The sequence below is a fragment of the Ambystoma mexicanum genome, chromosome 5q (assembly GCF_040938575.1).
Source record: "Ambystoma mexicanum isolate Mex_15411 chromosome 5q, UKY_AmexF1_1, whole genome shotgun sequence".
Taxonomy (NCBI): Eukaryota; Metazoa; Chordata; class Amphibia; order Caudata; family Ambystomatidae; genus Ambystoma; species Ambystoma mexicanum.
Window position 1 is genome coordinate 1,309,368,986 of NC_090933.1, and position 25,279 is coordinate 1,309,394,264.

At 46.0% G+C, this 25,279-nt stretch overlaps 1 protein-coding gene across 3 annotated transcripts in view; it reads left to right on the forward strand.

Moving 5' to 3' along the window:
* LOC138498065 (TBC1 domain family member 20-like) overlaps nt 1-25,279 on the forward strand; it is a 242,415-nt gene that overhangs the window by 126,576 nt on the left and 90,560 nt on the right. For all 3 annotated transcript variants that reach the window (XM_069621910.1, XM_069621912.1, XM_069621911.1), the window contains 3 exons: nt 1,978-2,164; nt 2,438-2,539; nt 3,035-3,176. In XM_069621910.1, the coding sequence (XP_069478011.1) occupies nt 1,978-2,164; nt 2,438-2,539; nt 3,035-3,176 (431 nt within the window). The remainder of the gene's footprint in view (nt 1-1,977; nt 2,165-2,437; nt 2,540-3,034; nt 3,177-25,279) is intronic.

Below are 25,279 nucleotides of genomic sequence, written 5' to 3' on the forward strand. Positions count from 1 at the left end.
TCTTGAAAACCGAACTGAATGAATAAAACTGCTTGAATGCACTTACTCAATCTTGAATACTGAACTAAACGAAAAGCACTGCTTGATTGCAATTACTCAATCTTGAATAGCGAACTGAACGAACAATACCGCTTGAATGCAATTACGCAATCTTGAATACAGAACTGAATGAGACGTACAGTGTGAATGAACAATACCGCTTGAATGCAATAACGCAATCTTGAGTACAGAACTAAATGAGAAGTACAGCTTGAACGAACAATACTGCTTGAATGCAGTTATGCAATCTTGAATACAGAACTGAATGAGAAGTACAGTGTGAATGAAAATATGCATATTAAATGCAGAGCAGAATGTAAAGTGTTGTTTGAAGCAAAACCAAGGCATATTAAATATCGGCATATTAAACACTGAATGAACATTGGAAAATAAACTGACAACAAGTGTCGACTGAGTGAAAGCAGCAATTTGAACAGAACTAAAGCAAAGAGGTTGACAAACCAAGGTGGAGAAGACTTGCAAAATACTGATGTACAAGAGGGTGACAGCAGAGGCCAAGAGGGGGACTTTTGGTTGCGCGACCTGTGATCGGTGGACTGTGTGGTCTGACAACTGCGCCTAGACCGGAAGTTCCCCACTGTGAAATTCACATATAGTGCAAATCAAGTCAAGGAGAAACACAGAGCTCCTGGTTGTGTGACCTGTGATGGGTGTACCGTGTGGTCTGAACTGCGCCTAGACCAGGGAGCCCTAGATGTTGATGAGCACAAGACTTTTTTGGCAAGTCATACAAGTGCTACAGTGCCAATCTTGAGTAAGGGAATCATGAGAACTTAAAGAACTGAGAAACACTGTCTTGGGGAAGGGATCCTCAAAAACCCTTTTTTGTGAACCTTGCTTAATTGAACTTGGGGAAGGCAACCTCAAGATTGGCCATAACATTGGTTAGACCAACAACTATTGGAACAGTATTGAGCCTACACTGAAGCTCAGAGCAGCTGAGAATGTATTTTTTAACACTTTTCTGGTTATGAAGAATCCCACACTTAATTTATTTTTAGATGTGAGGGAAGCATGGGTTTTGGACACAGGCAGAACTTTGATTTGGATTTACAGACTCTGACTTTCCTTAGTTTCATTAAGCAGGGAAAATCCCACTAAAGTTATAAGGCAAGTTAGGACTTTCACCATCCTGACATTGAGTGCTTGTGCCTCCATTAAAATGTTTTAGACAAAAGAAATTGAAGTATATTACTGTCTAGTAACTAGCTTTCTTTTTTGAGCACACTCCAATAATTATCTACACTTATTATTAAGGTATTATTAGACTTAATACAGTATGGATTTCCTGAGAAAGTCATGGTAGCTTGTGCTTATAGAGCACCAGCCAGGGCTTAAACCTGTGACCTGCCTGCCCCACAAAGTTTTATTGACTGCTTCAGCTGTTGCATTTGTTTAGAATGCATGGAAGAATGGAACCTTTCTCGGCTACCATAAATTGCGCCCTAGAATATGGAATTAATGTGATTCATGCTCTTGAATTCATGTGTCACATATTTGTTTTCTAATTATTCTCTGCCTAAAATGTGAAATGAGGATGCAGGTTAAGGACTAGTGGTGAAAAAAACTATATGCAACTATCAAAAATGTAATGTACTATTTGAATGTTCAAGTCAGCCATAGTGTTATGAAGGCAATTTTGCTTTAGGTGTGGGAATGCAAGCAACTTGGATCATTAAAGGATTGGTGTGATTGTTATGAAAATCAATAATTTGTTTAAAAAAAGGATGAATTTGTAGCAAAGACGAATTGATGAAGTCCTGCTGACTTATTTTTTCTGAGCTCCATAGTAGGTGGTGGTAACCATGTTCCCTTTTGTTAATGCCGTCAATCTATTTAGTGCATTGTGGTGACTTTGGTCGCAGGGAAGTTCTAGAATGTTCTCATCACTCGTGCTTTCTTTTCTCTGCTCCATAGGGATGCGAGAGGACCAGCGACAGGTCCTGCAGGAGCAGCTGATAGATACGATGCTGTACATCCTGAAGGTCCACCCTGAACTACATTACTACCAGGGATTTCATGACATAGCTGTCACTTTCCTGCTTGTCGTTGGGGAGCGGATGGGAATAGCCCTGCTGGAGAAGCTCTCTACGCACCACCTCAGGTAAGTCATGGCATGCCTGCATGTCAACGCCTCCTTTAGGTTTACTATACAGCTGTTATACTTAATGTTATAGGTTATTTGTATACTACCAATGCCATGCAAGAAATGCCCCTTGAAAGCACTATTTGCGTAATACTGCATTTTTAAAGTTAATGTTAGTTGGTCCGAGGGATGAGCACGGTTGGTGGGGTTTAGGAGTGTAGGTGTCGGGGTGGAGGGTTTGGGTTGGGCCTTCCTTCTTGTATATTTTTACTTGTCTTCCTCCCTTTTCAGAGACTTCATGGATCCCACCATTGACAGCACAAAGCACATCCTGAACTATCTTATGCCCATCATCAAGCGAGAGAGCCCGCAGCTGCACGACTATATGGACAGGTAGATTAACAATGATTCCTTCCCCTGGGCAGAGGGATCCAGCGGTTGGTCACATGAGAAAATGGGCACGTCAGAATCTCACCCAGGACACAAGTAAAATGGACAAATACCTCTTTTTCAGAGCACTGCAGAAAGTGAATGTCTGTTCAGAGTGTGAACAGTGTCCCTTGTTTAAAAGGAGTTAGTGTGCACATAGAATGCGGGTGCTTACTCGTAAGGCTCTGATGTCAGTTCCCAGGACCCTTTGTTCCATCTATACCTAGGTTTCCCCCTAATCAAGCCTTCATCATGTCATGTGCACTGATGGGTATATTCCTTGAGCGGCTCGAACATTCCTCCTGTCTGCTCAGTGAGTCTGACCTATTTTCTGGCAGGTTTGGTAGGACGTGCAGTGTTACTGTAATAGGTTTGACAGGTATGACAGGTTGCAAAAGCTACAAACCGCTCATCTCACAAGAGTAATGAACTTGGCTCATGTACCGTTTGTGCTTTCAGGTCAGAAGTGGGGACTATATTTGCCCTCAGTTGGCTCATCACTTGGTATGGGCACGTCTTGAACAACTTCCACCATATCCTCCGACTTTATGACTTTTTCCTGGCCTCCCATCCGCTGATGCCTGTGTACTTTGCTGCTGTGGTAAGTTTTTGTTTGCTTATCTTTAGGAGGAGGACAGAGTCTGAAGGAGCAAGTTAGCTACATAGAATGGTTGTTTGCATTTTTACAGAAGAAATTTAACAGCAATGTACTTTTTACTGATTTTCTTTTTTGCCTCAAAATGTGGGCGGAGAACCATCACCTCCCCCTCCACGAGCTACCCTTTTAACGATTCTATATTGCCTCAACCAAACACTCCCTGCATTTTGCAGGAAAAATTTGGTAAACAATCACCTGGGAAATTTCATAGGAAAAAAGTCTGGATAGCTATACAACGCTGACTTCACTAAACAAGAAGCTTGCAACAAAAGACACAAAGAAATTGCCAATGTTTTTTGTTGCATATAGTGTTTTGAGTAGCATGTTCAAATGTGTGAGACTTGTTGAAGAATAAAGCAGAAAGCGGAGTGCTGAATTTCGACAGCAGAGGGCATTTTCAGTGAAAAAAAGCCTCTAGGAAAAACTCCTTTTTGAATGTTTTTTTCGCAATTTTGCGGTTTGGTGCAGAATTCTCCCATCTTATGTATTGGCTACAGAAAACAGACTAATGCTGCGGCTTCTGTCACAGTTCCCTGACGTTGCTGGAACACGGATGTGAGGTGACTTCTTATAGAGAGTGCGGGTGTACCGTCGTGGAATCGGAAGAAATTACTCAATAAAAAGTTCCGACCTATAAAGTATAGTGAGCAGGGGGTTGAGAGGAACACCCCAGCAGCACACCTGCGAAACCCCTCCCCAAAAACATGGGCTGCGGGGTTGTCCCCCGCAACACCCCACTCACTACACTGTACAGTATAGTGAGCGGGGGTTGCAGAGGACACGCCTGCAGGACACCCGAGAAAAAACAAAAAAAACAAAATAAAAAAACGGGAGCTGCGGGGGTATCCCCCGCAACACCCTGCTCGCTATACTACACAGAATAGTGAGCGGGGGTTGCGCGGGAAACACCTGCAGCTGCCCAAAAAAAAGAAAACGCCCCTCAGGCGCCGGTTCCCGATCACGGAAGTGAAAGGGAACTGGCGCTACAGGGACACAGCGCGTCTTAGGTAAGTAGGGTGTGCGTGGGGGTATGTTGGGGATGTGGGTGGGTGTGTGTTGTGGGTGGGAGTGTGGGTTTGTAGGTGTTTTAAATGTATGTTCGCATGGGAAATGTACAAACCTTTTGTGGTGCGTACATTTCTCATGCAAACTTTTGCGTTGCTGACGTTTCCGCGATGGAAAAATCACGTAGATCCTACCGTCGTTGCTTGATTTACCCGCTGTGACTGTCGCTGTCATTTTAATGCGCCTCTGACGACATCTGCCTTAAAAGAAGTCATTTAAGATACCCGTGGTGATGAACTTGGTGTGAAGCCTTTCCCAGCTTTGCGGATTTTAAGAAATACAATTCCTGTACTGTATTTTGAGCTGCATTCCAATAGTACCATTTGGCGAGACTTTATTGCGGTGTATGCGCTACAAGGATGCTCATATATGGACGATTGTTTTATATCTATCTATTCTGAGTTGATTTGAGTTGGTAGCTGCAAGGGGAACACTGTTGGGTCAACAGTGACCTTTATTATGCTATGGCTATCCCGTGTTCCATGCCTCTTACAACAGTGTTTGCCCCAGAGGGTTGGTGTTTCTCCACTGGGCATGCTTCCATTTTGTTTAGGTTATGAGAGATTATGAGAGGTGTTTTGATCTTTAGTATCCTTATATGGAGATTTTGCTATGCTGGGTGCTTCCCTGCCGACTGGTTTTTGCCTGCATGTTCCAGATGCTCGGAAATAGGGCAGTTGGTGGTTGTTCTTTACCCATCCTTGCTCCGTTATGTGAGGAATATGAGGGTGTACTCACTTCTTTCCTTATTTATCCACCCCCCCCAGGTACCAGGGAAAGGCCATCGCTTTTGGATCCTGAACCTGGGGTGGATGTGCGAGGGAGGATCACCTGGGAGGAGGAGACGTGGGCATGGAGGGGTTGAGGCGCTCTTGGATGAGACGCGGCATCCTCCATTAACCTTTCATCAGGAATCAGATGTCACCCAAGCTTTTGTGGAGTATTTCAAATCCCTTCCACATTGTGTTAGAAAATCATCTTCCAATATATACCACTATGGTACTGAGACAAGGAAGAAACCACCTAGGAACACGCATCCATTCTTTATTTTATTTTTTTATTTGATTTGATTTAATTGAATTTATCAATTTTTACGTAAAGCAACCCATAGAATTTAAGAATTACTTGCATTCATTTCATTTTGTTGGTATACAATCAAGAATTTTTGTGGTAAACCTCAGAAAGGAGTCCAAAGCAGAGAGCAAGAGAAACTTGAAGGTAAATTCACGAAATGGGCAGTCAAAAGGTAAAAGGTGAAGGACCATGAAGAGGTGTTAGAAGGTTCTGGTGAGTCAAGTCTCCAACTTCTGTTTGAGGTCAAGATTCTCATTCAAGATTTGGTTCATCATGGAGACAGCCGCTATCACAATATTTGTTTTCTCTCCACAAATAAGGATCTTCCAAAAAGTCTCTGTCCATAGCCAAGAAGTTCTTTGTTAAAGTAGACGGGTATATTGTTCTTGCATTGCTCCATTCGGGACAGGTCATCAAGAGATGTTGTATTGACTGTTTCTTTGGTCGGTTGGCAGAATCGGCATGCTCCAGAGGTTGATCTTCCTCGGATGTAGTTCACTTTGTTTGTTCTAAGTAAATTCAGCCTCTTTCGAAGGAAGGTATCCCTGAAGGATCTGTCAGGGAATTCTTTCAGGTATCCTCTGCAGTGATTCAATCTTATGTCAATAGGCGGTAGGTCTTTTGCTAGGCTACTTTTATTGGCCTCTTCAGATGTACGGATCCAATCCAATTTTCGTGACCCTCAGTGGATTCACTACCAGATTTTCTTCAGAGCTACAGATTTCCACCAGTGTTGATTTTCTGTTTACCACCCAGTTGTTCAGTACGTCGTTGGTGTTTTTTCGGATTTCATCGTAGATGATCTCGAAGATAGGCGCGCTGAAGGGTGGAATTGCTTTGCTATAGAGGCTCAAGGCATTCCATTCCACAATTGAAGCAAGGGAGGAAAGGCCAAGCTCGTTTCTGATCCGTATTGTACTTGCTGCATTTGGAAGGTTTAGTACCTTTCGCCAAAATGAGCCTTCTGTGGTGGGCCATAATTTGGTGGCCATGTGAATCATGCCATCTGCACCATATGTTAATGTGGGAATGACCTTACTTCTGTAGAAGTTCACTAGGGTTACCATGGAAAATCAGCCAAACCTCTTGTCCATTAAGTGCCCTTCAACTGTTAGGATCTTGACTTTTGATTTCAGAAGGTCTTGAGCTTGAACCTCTACCGAACTGTTATTGAACTGAACACCCAGATATTTAATGGAGTCCAGTTCTTCAATCTTTTTTTCCATTAAGGAGCCAGTTTGGCCGGTTTTTCTTTCTTTTTGCTCTCTGTGAGCAAATGATTTTAGTTTTGCCTTCGTTGAGTTCCAATGTGTTTTGGTGCAGGTAACGTTGCAGGCTATCCAGTTACCTTTGCAGGCCTATTGGTGTCTGATCAATCATGATCAAACGATCTGCGTAAAGTAATCTATTAATCTTGGAGTTCCCTATTGTAGGTGGGAATATTCGAAGTAGGTGGTTGTGATCCTTGATGTCTGCAATGAAAAAGTTGTAGATAGCTGGGCCAAGGGGACAGCCCTGTTTAACCCCCCTTGAGGTGGGGATAGGATGACTTAGTAGTCCCTCTCTGTTTAGGCGCACTCTTACCGAAGTGTTGGAGTTTAATTGAATCAGTTGGTCCAAAATTCCAGCAGGGCAATTTCGGTCTCCTTTTCCCATAATCTATTACGATTTACTCTGTCAAATGCCTGGACCATGTCGACAAAGGAGATGTAGATCTTCGTCCCCAACTGATGACTTTGCGCTTTGAGGATGTTCAACATTGCTATGTTAGCCGATGTACCGATGTTCTTGATGAACCCTTTTTGGAACGGGTCGTACCAGCCATATAAGGTTGTCCATTTATTGAATTTTGAAAGAAGAAAGGTTCCAAAGATTATTCCTACGACACCTAATAACGCGATGGGGCGATAATTTTTTGGGTCGTTCCTTTGGCCTCATTTGTAAATCGGCACAATGGTTGCCTTTTTCCAGGATGACGGTAGTTGTCGGGCCTTGCAGATCTTGTCCAGGACAGCATCCATTCTTTATTAGTTCAAACACATACAAACACCACTCTGGTACTGGGGCGAGGAAGAGAGATGCCGAGTACCAGGAGTATTGTGTAATTAACATGAATAGCCTGCACCTGAAGCCAAAGGGGTGGGATAAGACGCGTGTCCGAAGTGCCGTGGTGCTGCAGAGTCGTTGCAGTGGAAGCAGACTGTGGCTGGCATTGTCGGAAGGTCTCTGGTGGCAGGCGCAGGCGCAGGCTGCTGACCTCCAGGAGTCAAGAGGACTCCTTCTCCAAGTCGGGAGCAGCAGCCACGAAGAACCGGTCAGAGCTGAGAAGGGCACCTGAATACAGCGTTCCTGGGGAATCAAGTGAGGCTGTGTGACTGCCGGACGTTACAGTGCAAGATGCGTGCTGAGAAAAGCTCTGAACGCACGCGAGTGAACGAGCGAAAGCAGAAGAAATGTAATTGCTGCTTCGGAAAGGTAAAACACAGCTGCTGGATGCAAACGATGTTGTGGGGGTTGAACAGCGGTTTAAGAATACGGAACTGTAAAGCAATTAAAAAGGCCGCCTACGGGCCAAGAAATTAGTAAAGTGGAAAGTGAAAGAGGTGCAAATTCCGAGCAGGAGAGTGAACTGGGAATTTGACATTACCTTGTTTTGAATATAAAGCAATTTTGAATACCGTACCAAAGAAAAAGGTTAATGAGTGAATGCCACATGCATGAAAAGCCAAAGAAAACGTTCCCTGATACAAAGGAACTATGAATCGGATAAAATAAAGAAAGCAAGTATTTGTAATGAGTATGATGACCTGTTGAAGTTGAGAAAAAGCAATCATTGGCTATAGCCAGAAGGAAAAGAAGAATTATAAAAGTTGTGGCAAAACTATGAAAATGTTATGATACTTCAACAAGTAAATAGTGGCAAGACAAGTTTTGGAAAAGACTGCCAGAATGTAAGTCTGATACCACTGTTGAGCTGAAGCAATGGTGGTGCAACTGTGGAAAAGAAACCAATCTGTGTGTTGGTTGCGTGACCTGTAATGGGTGGACCGTGTGGTCCGACAACTGCGCCTCAAGGCATAAATAAAATTGATAAGTCAAAATTGTTAATGAAAAGATTTTTTATTAGCAAATGTTTAGCAGTTCTTCTTGTATGTTTTCAGTAGGGCACAAAGTTAATTGCAACAATTAATCAATAAATACTAATCAGTTGCGTTGCATCACGCAGTAGATGTACCACTAATTGTGGCGCTAGTGGGCCAACTTCCACATCAGAAGCAAACTGCTTTGTCCCGTAAATGACCTGTTATGTCATGATTTTCTTCTATTTGCTGTGAGGCTCCTTATACAGATTCCCAAACATTACTGTCACAAGTGATCATGTGAGGTAACAGTTGACATTGGCACCCAAATGTAGCTCCTGGAGGCTTGTGATGTTAAGTTAACCAGACTGTTCTAGGCTAGAAGGGGAGCTAAATTGCATCCTTTAATTTTGATCCCTGATATTCAATCAATTGTGCCAACAGAATATAAATCAATTGTAAAATCCACTTCCTCTTGTGTATGTTTGGGGCTCGGATTGTGTTGCAGACATTTGGGTTCATCATGAAAAAAAATGCAGGGCTGCTTCTGCAGTACCTGCCACAGACATGGAGGCTGAGGTAGCTGGTTCTCGTCACAGAGACAAAGTCTGTGACTCTGCTCACAAACCGTTAAGGAACTCGTCCCCCAACATGAAAGGAAGCCACCTACGCCAGGTGCCTCAACCACACAAGGTGATCAAGTCCTAAAAAATGGGAGAAGATTGTGCTTGTTCACTGTGACAAAATGACCAGAGTACCCTGCAGGATTCCTCTCCTCCAGGCTGTACCAAACTACCATCATGTCTGTCATTATCAATCCCGCCCCTGAGGACCTCATACTAAACAGCAGTGGAGTCACTTGTGATCCGATTACCCTCATTTCTATGGTGGTGGCAGACGTAAAAGGTATACATTCACTGTGACCCTGATGTCTCTAGCAGCAGAATTTCATGTCCATTAGCCAACTCAATGGCACTTTTTTATCAGCCTAGGAAGGATGAAGGGCAGAGTGCACCCAACTTATTTGAACCTATGGCCATGAGGGCTAACAGATCATATGGTGGGTGCATGAGTGCACTTAGCCACAGCCACCCAAGCGTCCATAAAGTTGAGAAGCTCAATGCACAGATTAGTACAGGTAAGGAGTGCTGGCTCTCACACCCAGCATGTGGGCTGCTAAGAGTAGGATAGGAATGGCCAGCCCCCAGCTTCTTCCATTCTGCTAAGGAGTGATGTTTATACTTAAACATAAAAAATGCACTCGAAATGCCTCGTTTCATTTTGGAAAACATTATGAAAACTATTTGGATAGTGAGGAAAGCACTATGGACTCAGGTACAGGGGCATTATTCTTATTACCATGTCATATTTAATTAATGGGCAAACAGCCCAAATGGGCTTTATTGGTAGTGCTAGTCTATGCTTGTTTTTTGTGATGTTACCAATCAAGATGGAAAAAAGGCTTATTGAAAAAAAACATGGGCGAGGCGCATATAGCCCTTCAGAAAAACAAATGCTAACTATGCCAATTAAGAAACATTGAGCCCAGCAGGCATTGGGGCTGTCTGTACATGAAATCAGCCCTCCCGCCCCACTATGATTTCATCTGAGGCACTTACCTTTATATCCACAAATTAATTGAGCCACTACTCCTTGGGGACCAATCGGAGAAGAGCGAAAACTAATTTTAGTCAGCTAATGCTGCAAATTGCATTTTTGGGATCTTACCAATTGATTTGCAGCTCTTCCAAAAAATACTCAAGTAGTAGCTATAACTGCGAAGGTAGATCCTTTAGACATCAGTGTGGTTTGTGTTAGTTCACGTGTGATGACACAGTAGCCACCGAATTCCGCTTGGAACCACACGCATCTCCCCGCCCAGCCTCGCGCCACCCGGTACCTTTGTGCATAACGACCTCACTTGAAAACAAAGCAAAAGAGCTGCACGGGTGGAATTGAGAACATAATGTTAGGGATTTGTAATTTAGGATTAAAAGCTCTTTTGATGAACACAAAACACTCACTCTTCCATTTAGAGGAGACTAATCCAGTTCTGCTTTTAACTTTGCATTCTGTGATTTGTAGTCATGTGTTTATAATGGAGAAATCTAGGACTACAAGTTCCAGAATCCAAACTTAAAACCAGGACTGGGTTAGTGTCTCCCAAATGGAATATGTTGGCATATATGCAGAAACCCAAGTACATACATAACAACATTCGAGTACACCAAAATGGTGGGATTTAAAGGAGTGCAACTTCATTTCATTGACAGTGCTTTTTTAACAGTGTTTCTTTAATGCAAACAAGGTTCTCTCCCCTCAGAGGATTGCAAACTCTGCCTAGGACAACATTCAGTGCAATAATAATACACAGGCCACCTCGCTAGCATGGCCATGAAACTCTAGAACAAGGCCAGGACGCATTTAGCGTCCCACCTACTCACTCTTAACTCCACCCGAATTAAACACTTACTGAAAAAAGTAGGCCCCACGCCAATGAAAGGGGGCCATCACGGGCACAGCTAGAATGTAATGAGATACCCTCTCCCGGCATTGATAGAATAAATTGGATCCCCCACACGAAACAAATCGGCCTTCCCGGCAGGGACAGCATTAATTCTGCATCCCCTTACCTTAACACATACGACAGATAGGGAGTGTGTGGGAGGGCGCCCATCCGGGCAAGCATTTCACACACCTTCAGAAAATCACCAGCCCCTTCTACTCCCACCGTGCAGCTGCATGAGTGGAAAATGATGAAAACACGACAAAGCACTGAGCTTGTATCATGCAATTCCTCTCTGCCAAAATAATTAAGGACAGGGCGCACATGTACAAAGTTCCCGGGCTTAATTGTTAGTGATGTAGCAACCTGGCCTCCATGCGTGCCACCTCAGTTTCAGTCTCCTATTCTCTCCCGAGCAGTGCCCATTATTTTCAGTCCAGCTTAATGCCTTAAATTCATGTCGCAGTTGCAGCGACAAACTTCATAATATGACAAGCAATTCAAATGTATTGCATCGCCAATAGCGATGCGATACCGCTTATTTAATGCCTTGGCGCCTAGACCAAATATACCCCACTCATGAAAAGCCAATTGAAGCACTTATAAGCCTGTGGTTGAACATACAGAAAAGCTGGTGCTTTGTGAACTTAAAGAGGTGAACTTTATGGTTTTGATGAAAGAGCCAAGAGCCTGAAATCCGGGGAGAATCCAAAGGAATTGTGTTGTTGTGAAAACAGTGAGAGACTTGAAAGCTTAGGAAAGGGAACCCCTTTTGATTGACATTGAGCTATTTGGAATATTGGGAAGGGAGAGCCCCTTTCCGACCAAGAGCTGGAAGAAGTTCTAAACCTTTGTTTGAACACTTATTCATTTGAAGCTGACATCTCTACACAGTTTGAACAAATAGATGCGAGGGAAAGTCTAGGTTTTGGACACAGACAGATATTTACTTTGGACTTCCTGACACAGACTATCCTTAGTTTTATTTAGGTAGAGAAATCCCCCCTTAGCATAGGGCAAGGTTGGCCTTATCCCCACTTCACCATGATTTTAATAAAAGTGTATAGCCCAAACGTTACTCTGTTGTCTGTGTCTACTTCCTAATGTCTTCCCAGTTTCAAGTTGCGTGTGTGTTGCCCGGAAACCCCTTTTTTCTTTTTCTACATTTGTATTTTCTTCTCTCTCCCAGAGTTGTTACTTTGTATAGGCTATTGTGTGGAATGGTGGGGGTTGGCGTGATTGAATTGTTTTTGTTTGCTCTGGTGTGGTGGACGTGCTGGGTCTAAGGTGATTTCTATTTGACCAACTTTAATATCTAGCTGGTTAAATTTGTTAGCTGGAATAATAAGGGTGTTATTAATCCTATAAAAAGGAAGAAGGTACTTAACCTTTTGTATAACAAAAAAACGCACTTGCAAGTAAAACAGACTGATTACATTTTGCATACGTTTTATGCAAAAGAATTTGCCAGTAATTATAGGGGGTGTGTCTATTTTATTTAGAAGGAACCTGAAGTATACGGTGCATAGAGGAGAGATTGATGCAGAGGGTAGATATGTTGCAATCAAGCTGCAAGTTGAAAATAAGTGTTTTACAATTTTGAATGTTTATGCGTCCAATGTAGTACAAGTAGATCCTGAAGAGCATAGGTGACACAAACCTTATAATCGGGGGTGACTTTAATACAACGCTTAATGCAGTGATGGATAAATCCAACAGGTCTCGTTCCTGTGCAGATGCTAGAGCCAGGAAAAGCTACTAGAGGCTTAAGGACAAATGGGACCTGTATGATGTGATGTGTGGCATGAACTCAATAAGGAAACGAAGGGAATGGGACTTCCTCACGCATTGATTTTATTTTGGTTAGCAGGGGAATTTGTGGGGAGATTGTGACGCTTCTGTGGGAAGAGCTGTGACCTTAAATAATGCTTATGTTAAATTGGCTGTTAATAGATCGACAGATGGGTTGAGAGGGAGCAGGCAGTTGAGATTGAGCACCAATTTACTATTAGATCCCGATTTTATTAAACAAATTGACTGTGATTTCTGCAAGAAATGTGGGATCTGTTGAAAGTCTGTCTGTGGTTTGGATGCTCTAAAAGCCTTAATACAGGTCGAATTATTCGCTACACATCCTATAAGAAGAGACAAAATGCATTGGAACTTGATGCACTAGAGGATGTTTATAAGAAAGTGGAAGAGAAGTATAATTACCTTCCGACTGCTGTGAATATGTCTTCTATGTTGGATGCTAAGCGTTCTCTTGATTGTACATTGTATTCCAGAGCTGAAAGGGGCTTGTTCTACACTAGGCAGGCTTTTTGGGATTGGGCAGAAAAGACTGGTACTATGCTGGCTAATTGCATGAAGACCGCAGATAAGTGGAGACAAGTGCTCTTCATTAAAAATGAAGATGGTTCTATTTTAAGGAAGAACGAGGATTTTTGTGGGGCTTTTCAGAGATTGTTCAAATCCTTACATAGCGATGATGGCCATATTATGGAGCCGCAGATATTAGAGTATTTAAATCCGATTGATAAGATATTCCTAGCCTAGATGATCAAGATAAACTTTACTGAGATGCAAAATCACCCCTTAGGATAATCTGAATTCAATGGAGGCCATGACATCTGGGAAATGCCCAGGACCGGATGGATTCCAGATTGAATTTTATAAAAAATCTTTGCATTGTCTCGTTCCCCTTTCTTGGTGACGCTGTATGAGGACATGGTTAGCAATGAGGCTGTTATGAATTCAATTCAAGCCGCACTGATCACTGTAATTCCTAAGTCTGGTAAAGATCACTCGGACTGTGCTAATCTCCGTCCGATATCCCTGTTGAATGCAAGTGTTCAACTCTTGGCAAACATTTTTTCAAGAAGACTTAATACTTTACTGCCGAAACTGGTTCATAAAAATCAGACAGGGTTTGTTTATGGTAGAAATAGTTATGATCATTTGAGGGTATTACTGAATATCATGCACCTTAAAAGGAATGATATGGATGCTTTTGCTGGGCTCATTGTAGATACGTAAAAGACGTTTGGCAGGGTGAATTGGGCGTATCTCCGTCAGGTTCTCTTGAAGGTAAATTGTGGCCTGAGATTCTTGCAACGTTTTGCTGCCTTATATAGTAAGACTGAGGCTTTAGTGCCTGTTAATGGTAATATCTCTGAACGGTTTTCTATAAGCAAAGGAACGTGTCAGGGCTTCCCTTTATCATCCTTGTTGTTCGACCTATTTATAGAGCTGCTGGATGCAGTGATTAGGACACACCAGGATATAAGAGGTATTCTACTAGGTAACTGTTTTTCCAAAGTGCTTTTATAAGCTGATGACCTCTTGGTTTTGATTTCAGATCTGCAAAGTTCCTTTAGTGTGCTGCTTGGTGAGGTCTCCGATTAGAATGTTGATGTTTCTAAGACATTGATTTTCCCAATCTCATTGTCGTATCATAGGAGCCTTTTTGACGTAGGACAGAGTGCTTGTGCTGCAGATGGTTTCAGGTATTCAGGGATCCAAGTGACTAGAGAAGTTGGTTTGCTTCTTGACTTAAATGTTAGACCTAAACATACGGAAATAACAGCAATGTGCTGGGAGAGAATGAACTTAACTCTCTGGGGTAGAATAAGCGTTATTGAGATGACTCTGCTCTCCAAATTGCTATATGTCTTTAGTATGGTTTCCCTTCCACTTTCGAGTAAGTTGTTGTCGGAAATAAACAAATTGTTTAACGGGTTCCTATGGGGGGAGGGCAGGAAATTGAAGATCCCAATGAACATTCTTCTAAGGCCAGGAGCGTTTTGGTTTTCCAAGGGTAAGGCAATATCCCTCTGCTTTCACACTACGCACTTTGGGTTTCTATTGAGAAGTTTTCTGTCCCTCCCACCCAACTTGACTGTTTGCTTTATATGGAAGGAAGGCTCCCAGATGACTCCACTGCCCTGTTTATAAAACATGTCATCAAGGAATGGAAGGAGAGTAATGTGTTTTGCAGGAAAACGTTTCTGCTTAGTTCAGACTCTTGTTTATGGAAAAACTGAGCTGTTTAAATGGTCAATCGGATTGTCGCTTGGGTTTCTTGGCAGAGAGCAGGCTTTCGGGGAAATTGGACAAGTCCATGATGGTCAATCCATGCTTGATTTCGAATGTTTGTGTTTTAAATACAGGTTGCAATTATCCGAGATACATCGCTACTTGTTGTTGAAGAATCTTTTTGTGGCATTATTCTCTCCCCCTAATACTAGTTTACATGGCTTGCCCATGATCATCAATCTAGCCAAGTCTATGCCGCTCTCTGCCTCTTTGCTTATAAGTTGCTAACTCCATGTGAGCTAAAATCGGCCCCTCCAAAGGGAAGTGTGAGAAACCAAATTGTCTCACTCGCCGCTTGTCCACGGGGATCTCTCTCTCAGGTAGCCAGGGCACGGCTATCGCCTTGGATCTTGCCCCTGGTTGTGGACCAGTGCGGGAGGATCACCTAGGTGAGGGGTCTTTGGGGAGTGGGTGTGAGACAGCCGATGGTGAGACGTGGTATTTCCCCCTTTTTTGTTTATCTACCCCATCCTATTTTGTAGGATTTTCCAAAGTCCCAACTCCCCCCTGCCCTCTTTTTACATAAACACTGGGCTGAGGAAGAGGGTGACTGAGAGTAACCAGACTAACTCTCTCACATCGTACTGGACATGTCCCGTTAATCGGGCAGGCAAAGTCAGGCACTTTACACTAAGTGAACACACCTGATACAAGTTAGCTCTCCTCACACGAATAAAAGGCTACACCTAAAGACACACTATGAGCAGGGCGGAACACGAGTACGAGCAGAACTTATGTGACGAAGGCACACCTACTGGAGTAGAGCAGCAGACCAAGGGACGAGAGCAGCGGGCCGAAAACCCAAACGGTTCCCTACTGGAGGTCGTTGCCTCTGACAGACCGTGAGAGACGCGTGGAGAAGGCCAGATCCCACACAGTTGGGGAAGCGAGGCCAAGCCTGTGATACTATCCTTGACTCGTACATTGACAATAGCAAAACAAGAAAGAAGCCTACCCAGCCGGTGAGTTGGCAAGAGACCTGAGAGACTGATGTGTGTTAAAGCGGATGAAGTAGCAACATTATATCACAAGTGAAGGCTGAATGCGTGTGGATGAGACGCGAAGATAGGCAAACCTGTGAATGAACTTTGGAGTAAAAGGCAGCTGAGAGATCAGTGATACCAAGTAACAGAGTGGTCCAGCAAAAGGAAGTAGTCCATTTGAAAGTCTCTGTGAAAGGTACATTGTTTGAAGCTATAAAGCAAACAAACAGCAAAAGTGAATTGTAATGAGAGTAAACATGAACTTTGAGTCGAAGAAGTCCTGTAGTGGTCTGTAAAGAGAGACACGCACATTTGAAAGTCTTTGACATCCGGAAAAGGTCTGAGCCCGATTGAAGGAGACCCAAAGTACAATAAACTTGGGAAGGGTGCCCCGGCATGTTTGTGTTGAACTGTGATTTGAGAGGTCTGAGCCTGACAAAAGGGGTCTTACATGATCTGTGTGCTATAAGGTCTGGGCCCGGCAGAGGGGGAATTTTGTGAACTTTACGTTGGAATATAATTTTGAAAGTCAAGAAAGAGACTTTATTGTGGAAGGTCAGACGGTCCTCAATCCACGGTTTGGAACTGCTTAGAATGTCAGAGACTGAGCCAGAGAGTGTCATCGTGCCTACAAGGAGAGCCTTACTCTGTGCGGTTTAACATGAGGAGGAGAGCTGGTTCAACTACCTTTATTCTTTTGAACACAGATTTTTCCTTAGCATACATTCCTCCTGTTTACACTTTTTGTACAAGAGATAGGGCAGGCATTAGGTTTTGTTAGCATAGGCCATTTTGATTTGACGGACTCCACTATGTAAGGAAGGCATGTTAACAAACAGTAAGACAAACACAAGTGATCACAGTTCAAGGATGTTTATTAAACTTTAATTGGGTTTGAACAACGCTGATCTAATACTAAACCTAAAGATGGGAGCAAGCTACAACCATCAAAGTAAAAATAACACAGTCCTAGTCGAGTCTGCCAAAATAAAAGGGAATATACTAATAAACCTATTGCCAATCCTTACTTCTGAATACAAATAGTGAAGAAAATAATTGTATACAAAAGAAAAAGTTCAAGAAATTATATGTCAGGAAATTTAAGCCATTGGCTTTCCTTGCCCACGTTTCCAGCGAGGGACAAGTCGGAACACTCGAGCTTAGCACAGTCTCTGGCTTCTCTAGCATGAGGATACAGTTCAAAACTTCAACATCATGGCCTTCTGTGCCAAAGTCTCTTTGCCATTCAAAGTCTCTTATTTCATAGGTTCTGATGCAACACAACAAACATCAAAGTTCCTTTCTTCTTAGGATTTTACATGTACAAAGTCTTGGGTGATTTTCTGTTCACCTCGGGTCCCCATCCGCCGTGCTCAGACCCACTTTAACACAAAGCTTTTAATTGATCTCCCTCTGCCGGGCTCGGACCAACTTTAGCTACTTTGCCAAGCTTTCTTTACTTCAAAAATCAAAGACTTTCGACTGTGCAGGATTTTCGTCAACCTGTCGCAGGACCACTTCAATTCACAATTACTTGCTCTCTTCTTGATATAACCTTTTTTTCACTTCACCACTTCTGAGCTGAAAACCTTACTGAGACCTTCTATTGAAAACCCACGCGGTGCCGGACCACTCTGTTAAAGGTATTGTATCTTGCTTTGAAAGTTCAATCACTCATCAGCAGTTCAACTTTACTTGCGTCTTTTATCACATGCGTTTTAACAATGTTCGTTCCAGCACTCGCTATACAGTGTTGCCGCTTGCAACACAGAACGGTCTTGTATCGGTCTCCCCAACTCACTGGCTTTGTTGATTTAATTGACACTGCTTTGTTCTTGGAGCCAAGGACAGTACCACGGCGGCTGATGCTTCTTCCTGCCTTCATTATATATATTTTTTAAAAACTTTTATTTATTTAGCTTGGCAGCACAACATAGGCGGGAAATACACAAGGCAAGTACAGTATAATTACAATGTTAACAGTATGGCCACACAGCAACTGCTAAGAGAGTAGTCGAATCCTTAGGCGCACATGCAAAGTGAGTGCAAGGTTGGGGGAGCTGTGGTTCAGGACGGGGAACTAGGGCGAGTGGGGGTAACAGCTGGGGATGATGCATCTGATGTCGCCTTTAAATCAGAGATATAAGATCGGAATTTGAGCCAGACATCTCTGGGTCTCGAGTGAGTGGGTTGTAGCAAAGACCAGGTTTCCTCAGTGTCTGAGGCCCATGTAATTGCTTTAAGCCACTGTGCATGGGTGGGAAGTGTGGGGCGTAGCCAACAAAGTAGGATGGATCGTACAGCGAGAAGCATGCAAAGTCCAGCCAGTTTTTTGGAGTCTCGGGGGAGTCCGTGGAAATCGTGGAAAAAGCACTTTATCGGAAAAGGGTCGATAGGCTGACTGAGGACCGTGGACATGGTTGAGCACACCATACTCCAGAATTGGGTAAGGCGGGGACAGGACCACATCATGTGGATATAGTTGGCAATATCCTGGCCACATCTAGGGCATCGCGGGGAGTGGTCATTGAGCATGCGATGCAGTCTGCTCGGGGTATGATGGAATCTATGTAGTACCTTAAGCTGAATCAATTTGAAGCGGGAGTTAAAGGACGCCCAGTGCTCGTCTGTCACCTCCACCCCGAGGTCGTCCCCCCATGCTCTCCTAAGTTTAGTGAATTCCGGGGTAGATCTGGATTGAGTCATAGTGTACAGTCTGGATATTTTACCTCTAGTGGGTGTAGGGGAAGTCAGTTCTTCAATAGCAGGATCATCTGGCGGTATCGCTGGGAACATGGGGTATTTTTGTTTGAGTGTTTCTCGGAGGGACGAGTATTGGATCCATGCACACAGGCCTCGTCTCAGAGACAATGGGAGGTCCGGCCATTCAATAAAGCTGCCCTGCTCGAAGATGTCTCGGATCAGCTCGTATCCCGCCTCGGCCCAACGGCGCACCATTGGCGGCGGTACTCATGGGACCCCTGGTAAGAAGTTCCAAAGCGGGAGATTGCCATGGAACGGGTGGACCGTGCCAAATAGTTTCCATGTTTTCGTTAATGCCAGGGACGTGCACGCCACTGGGTCAAGTGAGTCTAGGGCTGAAGAGATGGGTTGTATCACCAGGGAGCGGATATCTCGGTCACTAACCATTCATTTTTTGAGTCTGACATGTGGAGGGGGGTCTGTCATGTTAAACCAGTATGACGTGTATTGGATTTGAGAAACCAGCCAATATTTAAGAAAATCCGGGGCCCCAAACCCGCCACTAGCCATCAGGGCAGCCAAGGTTCCAAGTTTAAGTCGCACCGCCCTCGAGTGCCACAAGAAGGAGTTGATTGTGCGAGTTAGTGTGCGAAAGAAACCCTCGCCTGGCCATAGGGGGATGTTGGTGAACCTGTAGAGTAATTGAGGCAATACTATCATCTTCAATATCCCTATTCTGTTTGCAAGGGAGATCGGTAGCTTGCTCCAGGCTAGGGTCCTGGTCGTCAGGTGCGTAAGATAATTTTGATAGTTCACCTCAAAGATCGACTCGAACTGCCGAGTTACCTCTATCCCAAGGTAGGTGAATTTCGACTGAGCCCACGTGAACCCCAGAGTATCGGGAAGAGGTATGGTACTGTCTGTGAGTGGGAAAAGTGTAGATTTTGAGCAGTTGACCTTAAGGTCGAGATGTGCCCGAAGTGGACGACGTCTTCCAATATCGGGGATAAATTAATGGAGGGGGAGTGAATGAATAGAAGTGCGTCATCGGCATACAAGGACACTATATCAGCCTGGCCCGCAGTTCGTAGCCCTCTATGTGCGTGGGACTGGTGTAACATATCAGCAAAAGGCTCAATTGCTATGGCGAAGATCAGAGGAGAGAATGGACAGCCCTGTCTCGTCCCCCTGGCGATCGTAATGAGAGGGGAGCATCGGTCTTCAGTACGGACCCTAGCCACCAGATCCGTGTAGAGTAGTCTGACCCAGGAGAGAAAGGTGGGACCAAATGTGCACTTTTCAAGGACCCGCCAGAGATACTTCCACGAAACCGAATCAAACGCTTTTTGCATGTCGAGTGTGGCGGCCACCGCGTGTACATTGGGGCTTATTCTGCTAATGATGTTAAAGAGGTATCTTAGGTTCAAGGAGGTGGAGCATCCTGGGATGTAGCCCGCTTGATCTGGGTGGATGACGGATGGCATACAGGGGGCTAGTCTTATTGCTAACTATTTGGCGTATATTTTGACATCGCAGTTTATGAGCTAGAGTGGGCGATACGAGCCGCACTGTGTGGGGGATTTACTAGGCTTGAGTAATACCGTTATCGTGGCTTCTCGAAGTGATGGGGGAAATTTGCCTACCTCTACCGATTCCTCCCAGAGAGCAGAAGAGATTTATAGCATTTGTAGAATTCAATCGGGATGCCATCAGAGCCGGGAGCCTTCCCAGAGGAGAGTGAGTCCACTGCATCCGAGAACTCCTCAGGAGTGAGCGGAGAGTCGAGGAACCCAGCAGTCTCAGAGGAGAGGGCCGATAGGGGGAGGGCATTGAGGTAAGAGTCGACTTCAGCTATGGAGGCATCATCTACGTTGGAGTACAGGGCTTCATAAAACGTGTAAAATTCTGAGTTGATATACTGGGGTGAGATAGCCAAAGAGCCATCAGACCGCTCAACCTCAGGGATATGCGGGGCACCTAGCACGCGGCGAATAAGCCTAGCAAGTAAGCGGCCAGGACGCTCGCCCTCTCCATATTTCCTCGCCAGGCCAGGGCCATCCAGGAATTTTTGTTCACGTTCAGCCAGGGACCGGAATGTGTCGAGTTCCTCTCCTATAGATGCCAGGGTCTCAGGGGTTGGAAGCAGTGAGCATTGGGCTTCCAGGATCGATAGTTTGGATTCGCTCTCGGCTATGTCCCTCCGGATTGTTCTGAGAATGCCATTTTCCTTGGAAAGCGCTATACCCCTAATGTATACCTTAAAGGATTCCCACAGAGTGGCCTGTGAAGGTACCAAGCCCGTATTTATTTCAAAGAACTCTTCGATAGCCACCTCCAGCTCAGAGCTAAACAAGGGGTAGAGGAGAGAGTGGGGTTTCATCCTCCAGTGTCTGGTACGGTCGCGATCCGGGCCCCAACCCAGGGTGATGGTCACTGGTGAGTGGTCAGATAGGGTTCTAGGAAGAATTGTCAGTTGTGTGACATTTTTAATCAGTACATCGGAGATAACCCATCTATCAATTCGGGAGTAGGAGTCGTGCACCGAGGAGCAGAAGGAGTAGGAGCGGGAGTCAGGGTAGAGGAGTCTCCATGCGTCAACCATGGCGAGGCGAGGAAGGGATGACAGTGCGGCATAGGCTGCCTTGGTGAGTTGGCGGGGCCTGGTCCCAGATCTGTCGAGGTTTACATCAAAAATTGTGTTGAAGGCGCCACCCCAAAGGATTGGGACTAGAGGGAAGCCATCGAGAAGGGATGTGAGATGTGTATAGTTTTCTGGGTCGTCTATGTTAGGGCTGTAGATATTCAGTAGGACCACCTCTCTTATCGGAAGCATGGCATGGAGTAGCACATATCTGCCCTGGGGGTCTATCTGTGAGGATATAAGTGTGAATTTAAGACTCTTATGGATAAGGGTCATGACCCCGCGACTTTGGGTAGAGAAGTTAGTGAAGTATCTCTGGGGGCCCTACATTTTGGCAAATCTAGCACATTGTTCGGCGCAGGCATGTGTCTCTTGCAAAAAAAGTATCTTGGTCCCATGACGTTCGGCTTGTAGCTGGAGTTGTCTCATTTTCTTAAAATTGCCCAATCCACGCACATTCCAGTTCATAAACGTCAAATTATTTTCAGACAACGATGTAGCAGTGTTCGAATCAAGAACGTGTTGGTGTCCAATGGGCCGGTTTAGCAGCCCTGTAGCCCCAATCGGTCATTGTTATCCCGTGCGCCTCCCATGCTGCCAACACCAAGCTTTTTATAACATAACACCCAACGTGTCCCTCCCCCACCCACAACCCTCCCCCCTATTAGAGGAATGATAGTCCCAAAACCCATTAACCATATCCAAACTAGCGGCATCAACGCCTGGGGGCCTGTGAGCCGGACTGGTGACATCGCTCCGGGCCAATGGCAGATCAGGATAAAACATAGTGCCTAAAAAAGAAGCATCGTACGTAACTTGAAGAAGGTTTTGCACACATTATTCTGACACTGACGTGTAGTGGTGAACCAAACTGAACTTGTCAAGGAGGCAAAGACTAATATATTCCTGGCGCAGAGAGGTAGTCGGAGTTGGCGACCAACCCACGGGGCAACGTAATGGCTGTAAAAACAAGGTGAGGGGGGAGGTTCAGCCTGGGAAGTGTTCGTCGATGAATCTGGAGGCTTCCTCTGGGATTGTGAAAAAATACACCTGGTTAGCATGCTATACACGCAGTTTGGCGGGATATAGCATAGAGTATTTGACTCCGTGATCTCTTAGCCTTCTCTTTACCGCCAGGAAAGTCTTGCGCTCCCGTTGGACAGCCACCGAGAAGTCGGGGTAAAGATGTATCCGTGCTCCTCCCAACGGGAGTTCCCCCTTAATTCTTGCGGCTCTGAGGAGGGCATCTCGGTCTCGGAAGTTCAGAACCCTAGCTATAATAGGCCTTGGAGGCGCACCCGGCTTGGGTTTAGCTGTCAGGGCGCGGTGCGCCCGCTCTATGGCAAACTGCGGGGAGAGCTTTGGTGAGTCGAGGAGTGATAGTAGTGTATGTTCGACATAGTCCTCCATCGGTTCATTGATACCATCCTCGGGAACACCAATAATGCAGAGGTTGTTCCGTCTCGATCGGGATTCGAGGTCCTCATTTTTCTTCTCCACTTCAAGGACCGGGGTGGAAAGAGAGGACACCTCGGCCCGTAGGGCACCCAGACCATCCTCAGCGGAGCTCACCCTTGTCTCAACCTCCGACACCCGGCTGTCGGTCCTCTCTATATGGGCCTTGATGGAGGATATGGTGCCATTCATGCCGTCTAATTTAGAATGGAGTGTGGTAAAGCCCTCCTGGATCAATTCCATCATGTCCTGGCAGTACGAGGGGGCAAGGGATGATTAGTTAATGGGGGCCTGCTCTGGCGCCTCAGACGATCTCTGTGGGGTCTTCGTGAACATATTAATGGAGCTCTGCTTTTTCCCACCCCCTTGCTCATTGTGTCGATAAGGTTTAAGCAGACTGAGGGAGGACTAACGGCACCTTGGTCAACGTGGGAGGGGGTCCAGTAGGATACAGTGCGCTGGGAGAGTGCGCTGGGAGACCTAGCCGCGTGTCTCTGCCGGCGATGGTCACCCGGGATGACAGTACAATATAGTATTTGCGCTTCTAGTGAGTTGAAGGTCTCCAAAGTTGTGCAGACAGTTGAGTTGGTGCACCACGGCAGGCCGCCCTATTTGCTTATTATACCCCCGGGGGGGAGGGGGCTCGGAGGATCGAACAAGTGATCAAGGGGGCTGATGGTTTTTTATCTGACATTTACTCTGATCCGACTACACATGGGTTTACAATGCTTGACCTACAGGAATTCGTTGTACAGATTTTGCATACACTTCCACACCATAGAGATGACTACTAGTGTAGCCTGTGGGATCTCGGTCGATAACGGGTGGGTTAGGGATGAAGTCGGCCACTAAAGCTCAGGTGTCCCGTTGTATTTGCAGGGGGGTGAGAAAGTCTACCTCCCCGCCTCTCTGCATTATTTATAGGAACGTCAGGATGTGTATTCAACTGTTAGCGGGTCCCCGCACGTTATCCCGGAAAGATGGTATGGTTTGTGGGTGATCTCAGTCCATGCATGGGGCGCACATCTAGGGTAGCCAGGAGGCCACAGCAGAGCAGCCAGAGGCCAGGACCCCTCAAGGTACAGTGCAGGAGTCTAGTGCCGTCTGTGCTGCTTGCAGATGGAGCGGGAGGATTGAGGTGGATCCACGTCACAGGGGGGCACCCTGAGGGGAGGAGGAGAGGGGTCAGGGCCACAGTACGTTTTCGGGCGCGAGCTGCAGGGCCCCAGGGCGTTCTTTATTGAGCATGAGCGAGTGATGTTTCCCCCGAGGGAATGCAGCCCACAGTTATGAAACTGCTGGCAATCAATCTGTAGGGCACCTTTGGGGAGTGTGTAAGTCAGTGTTCTTCAATGGGGGCGTTCGAGGACTCCAATCCCCCACGTACCTTGTGACAACCAGGGGTCTGGTGTCTTAGCCCATGTAGTCAGGGGAGCACGGCGCCTGGTGTCCGCTGGTGCGCCGCAGCTCTACCCCGTGTGCTGGAGTCTCGCCGACGGGGGGGCCTACCACCAAGCCGCCCCCATGTTGTCATACAGTCTCCGAGGGGGCGGGCAGAGCAAGGCCGATGCAGGAGCAACCCGCCTCCAAGCAAGGGCGCCGTCCCAGCGCACAAGGACCAGAGCCCGTCCGGCTGCAGGGCTCCGCACCGTTGGTGTGTGCCATAGTGTCCGCTCCCGGTCTCCGCTCCGATGTGGGGGTGTGGAGGTGTTCCGCCGCCTGGCGGGTCTCCGCGAAGGGCGGCGGGGCATCCCGGCTATGTGGGGCGGCTCGATCCGTCACCTCTCCAGCGCCAGATTTTGGCGTGCAGGGCAAGGCCGATGCAGGAGCAGCCCACCTCCAAGCAAGAGCGCCGGCCGAGCGCACAGGGGCCAGAGACCGTCCGGCTGCAGGGCTCCGCACCGTTGGCATGTGCCGCAGTATCCGCTCCCGGTCTCTGCTCTGATGTGGGAGTGTGGAGGTGTTCCGTTGCCCGGCGGGTCACCGCGAAGGGCAGCGGGGTGTCCCGGCTATGTGGGGCGGCTCGATCCGTCACTTCTCCAGCGCCAGATTTTGGCGTGCAGTTCTACAGCCGTCGGGGGAAGGTCGCAGCAGTACCCGTTGGCAGGGATCCCGACACCATTTTCCGTCGGGATTCGGGCCAGATGATCTCTGAGCCAGCAGTACGCAAATCATCACAGCTTGGTTCCGGTTGCTAGTCGCAAAGGCAAGAAATCCGGATCGAGTGATCTGCCTGCCACGGAGCTCGTAGATCAGGCGGCCATCTTGTCCGGCGCACAACAGCGCCCCTCTGCCTTCATTGTTAATGTGGGACGGCCCCGGGTACCGCAGACACACAATGCAAGATTCTTCAGCCTGGTTTCCTGGTTTTATGCTTCCTATTCTCGAGGTTTCAGGAAAGTAATGGTTCCTTGTCGAAAAGGTCAAGGGAAATTCCCTCCTTG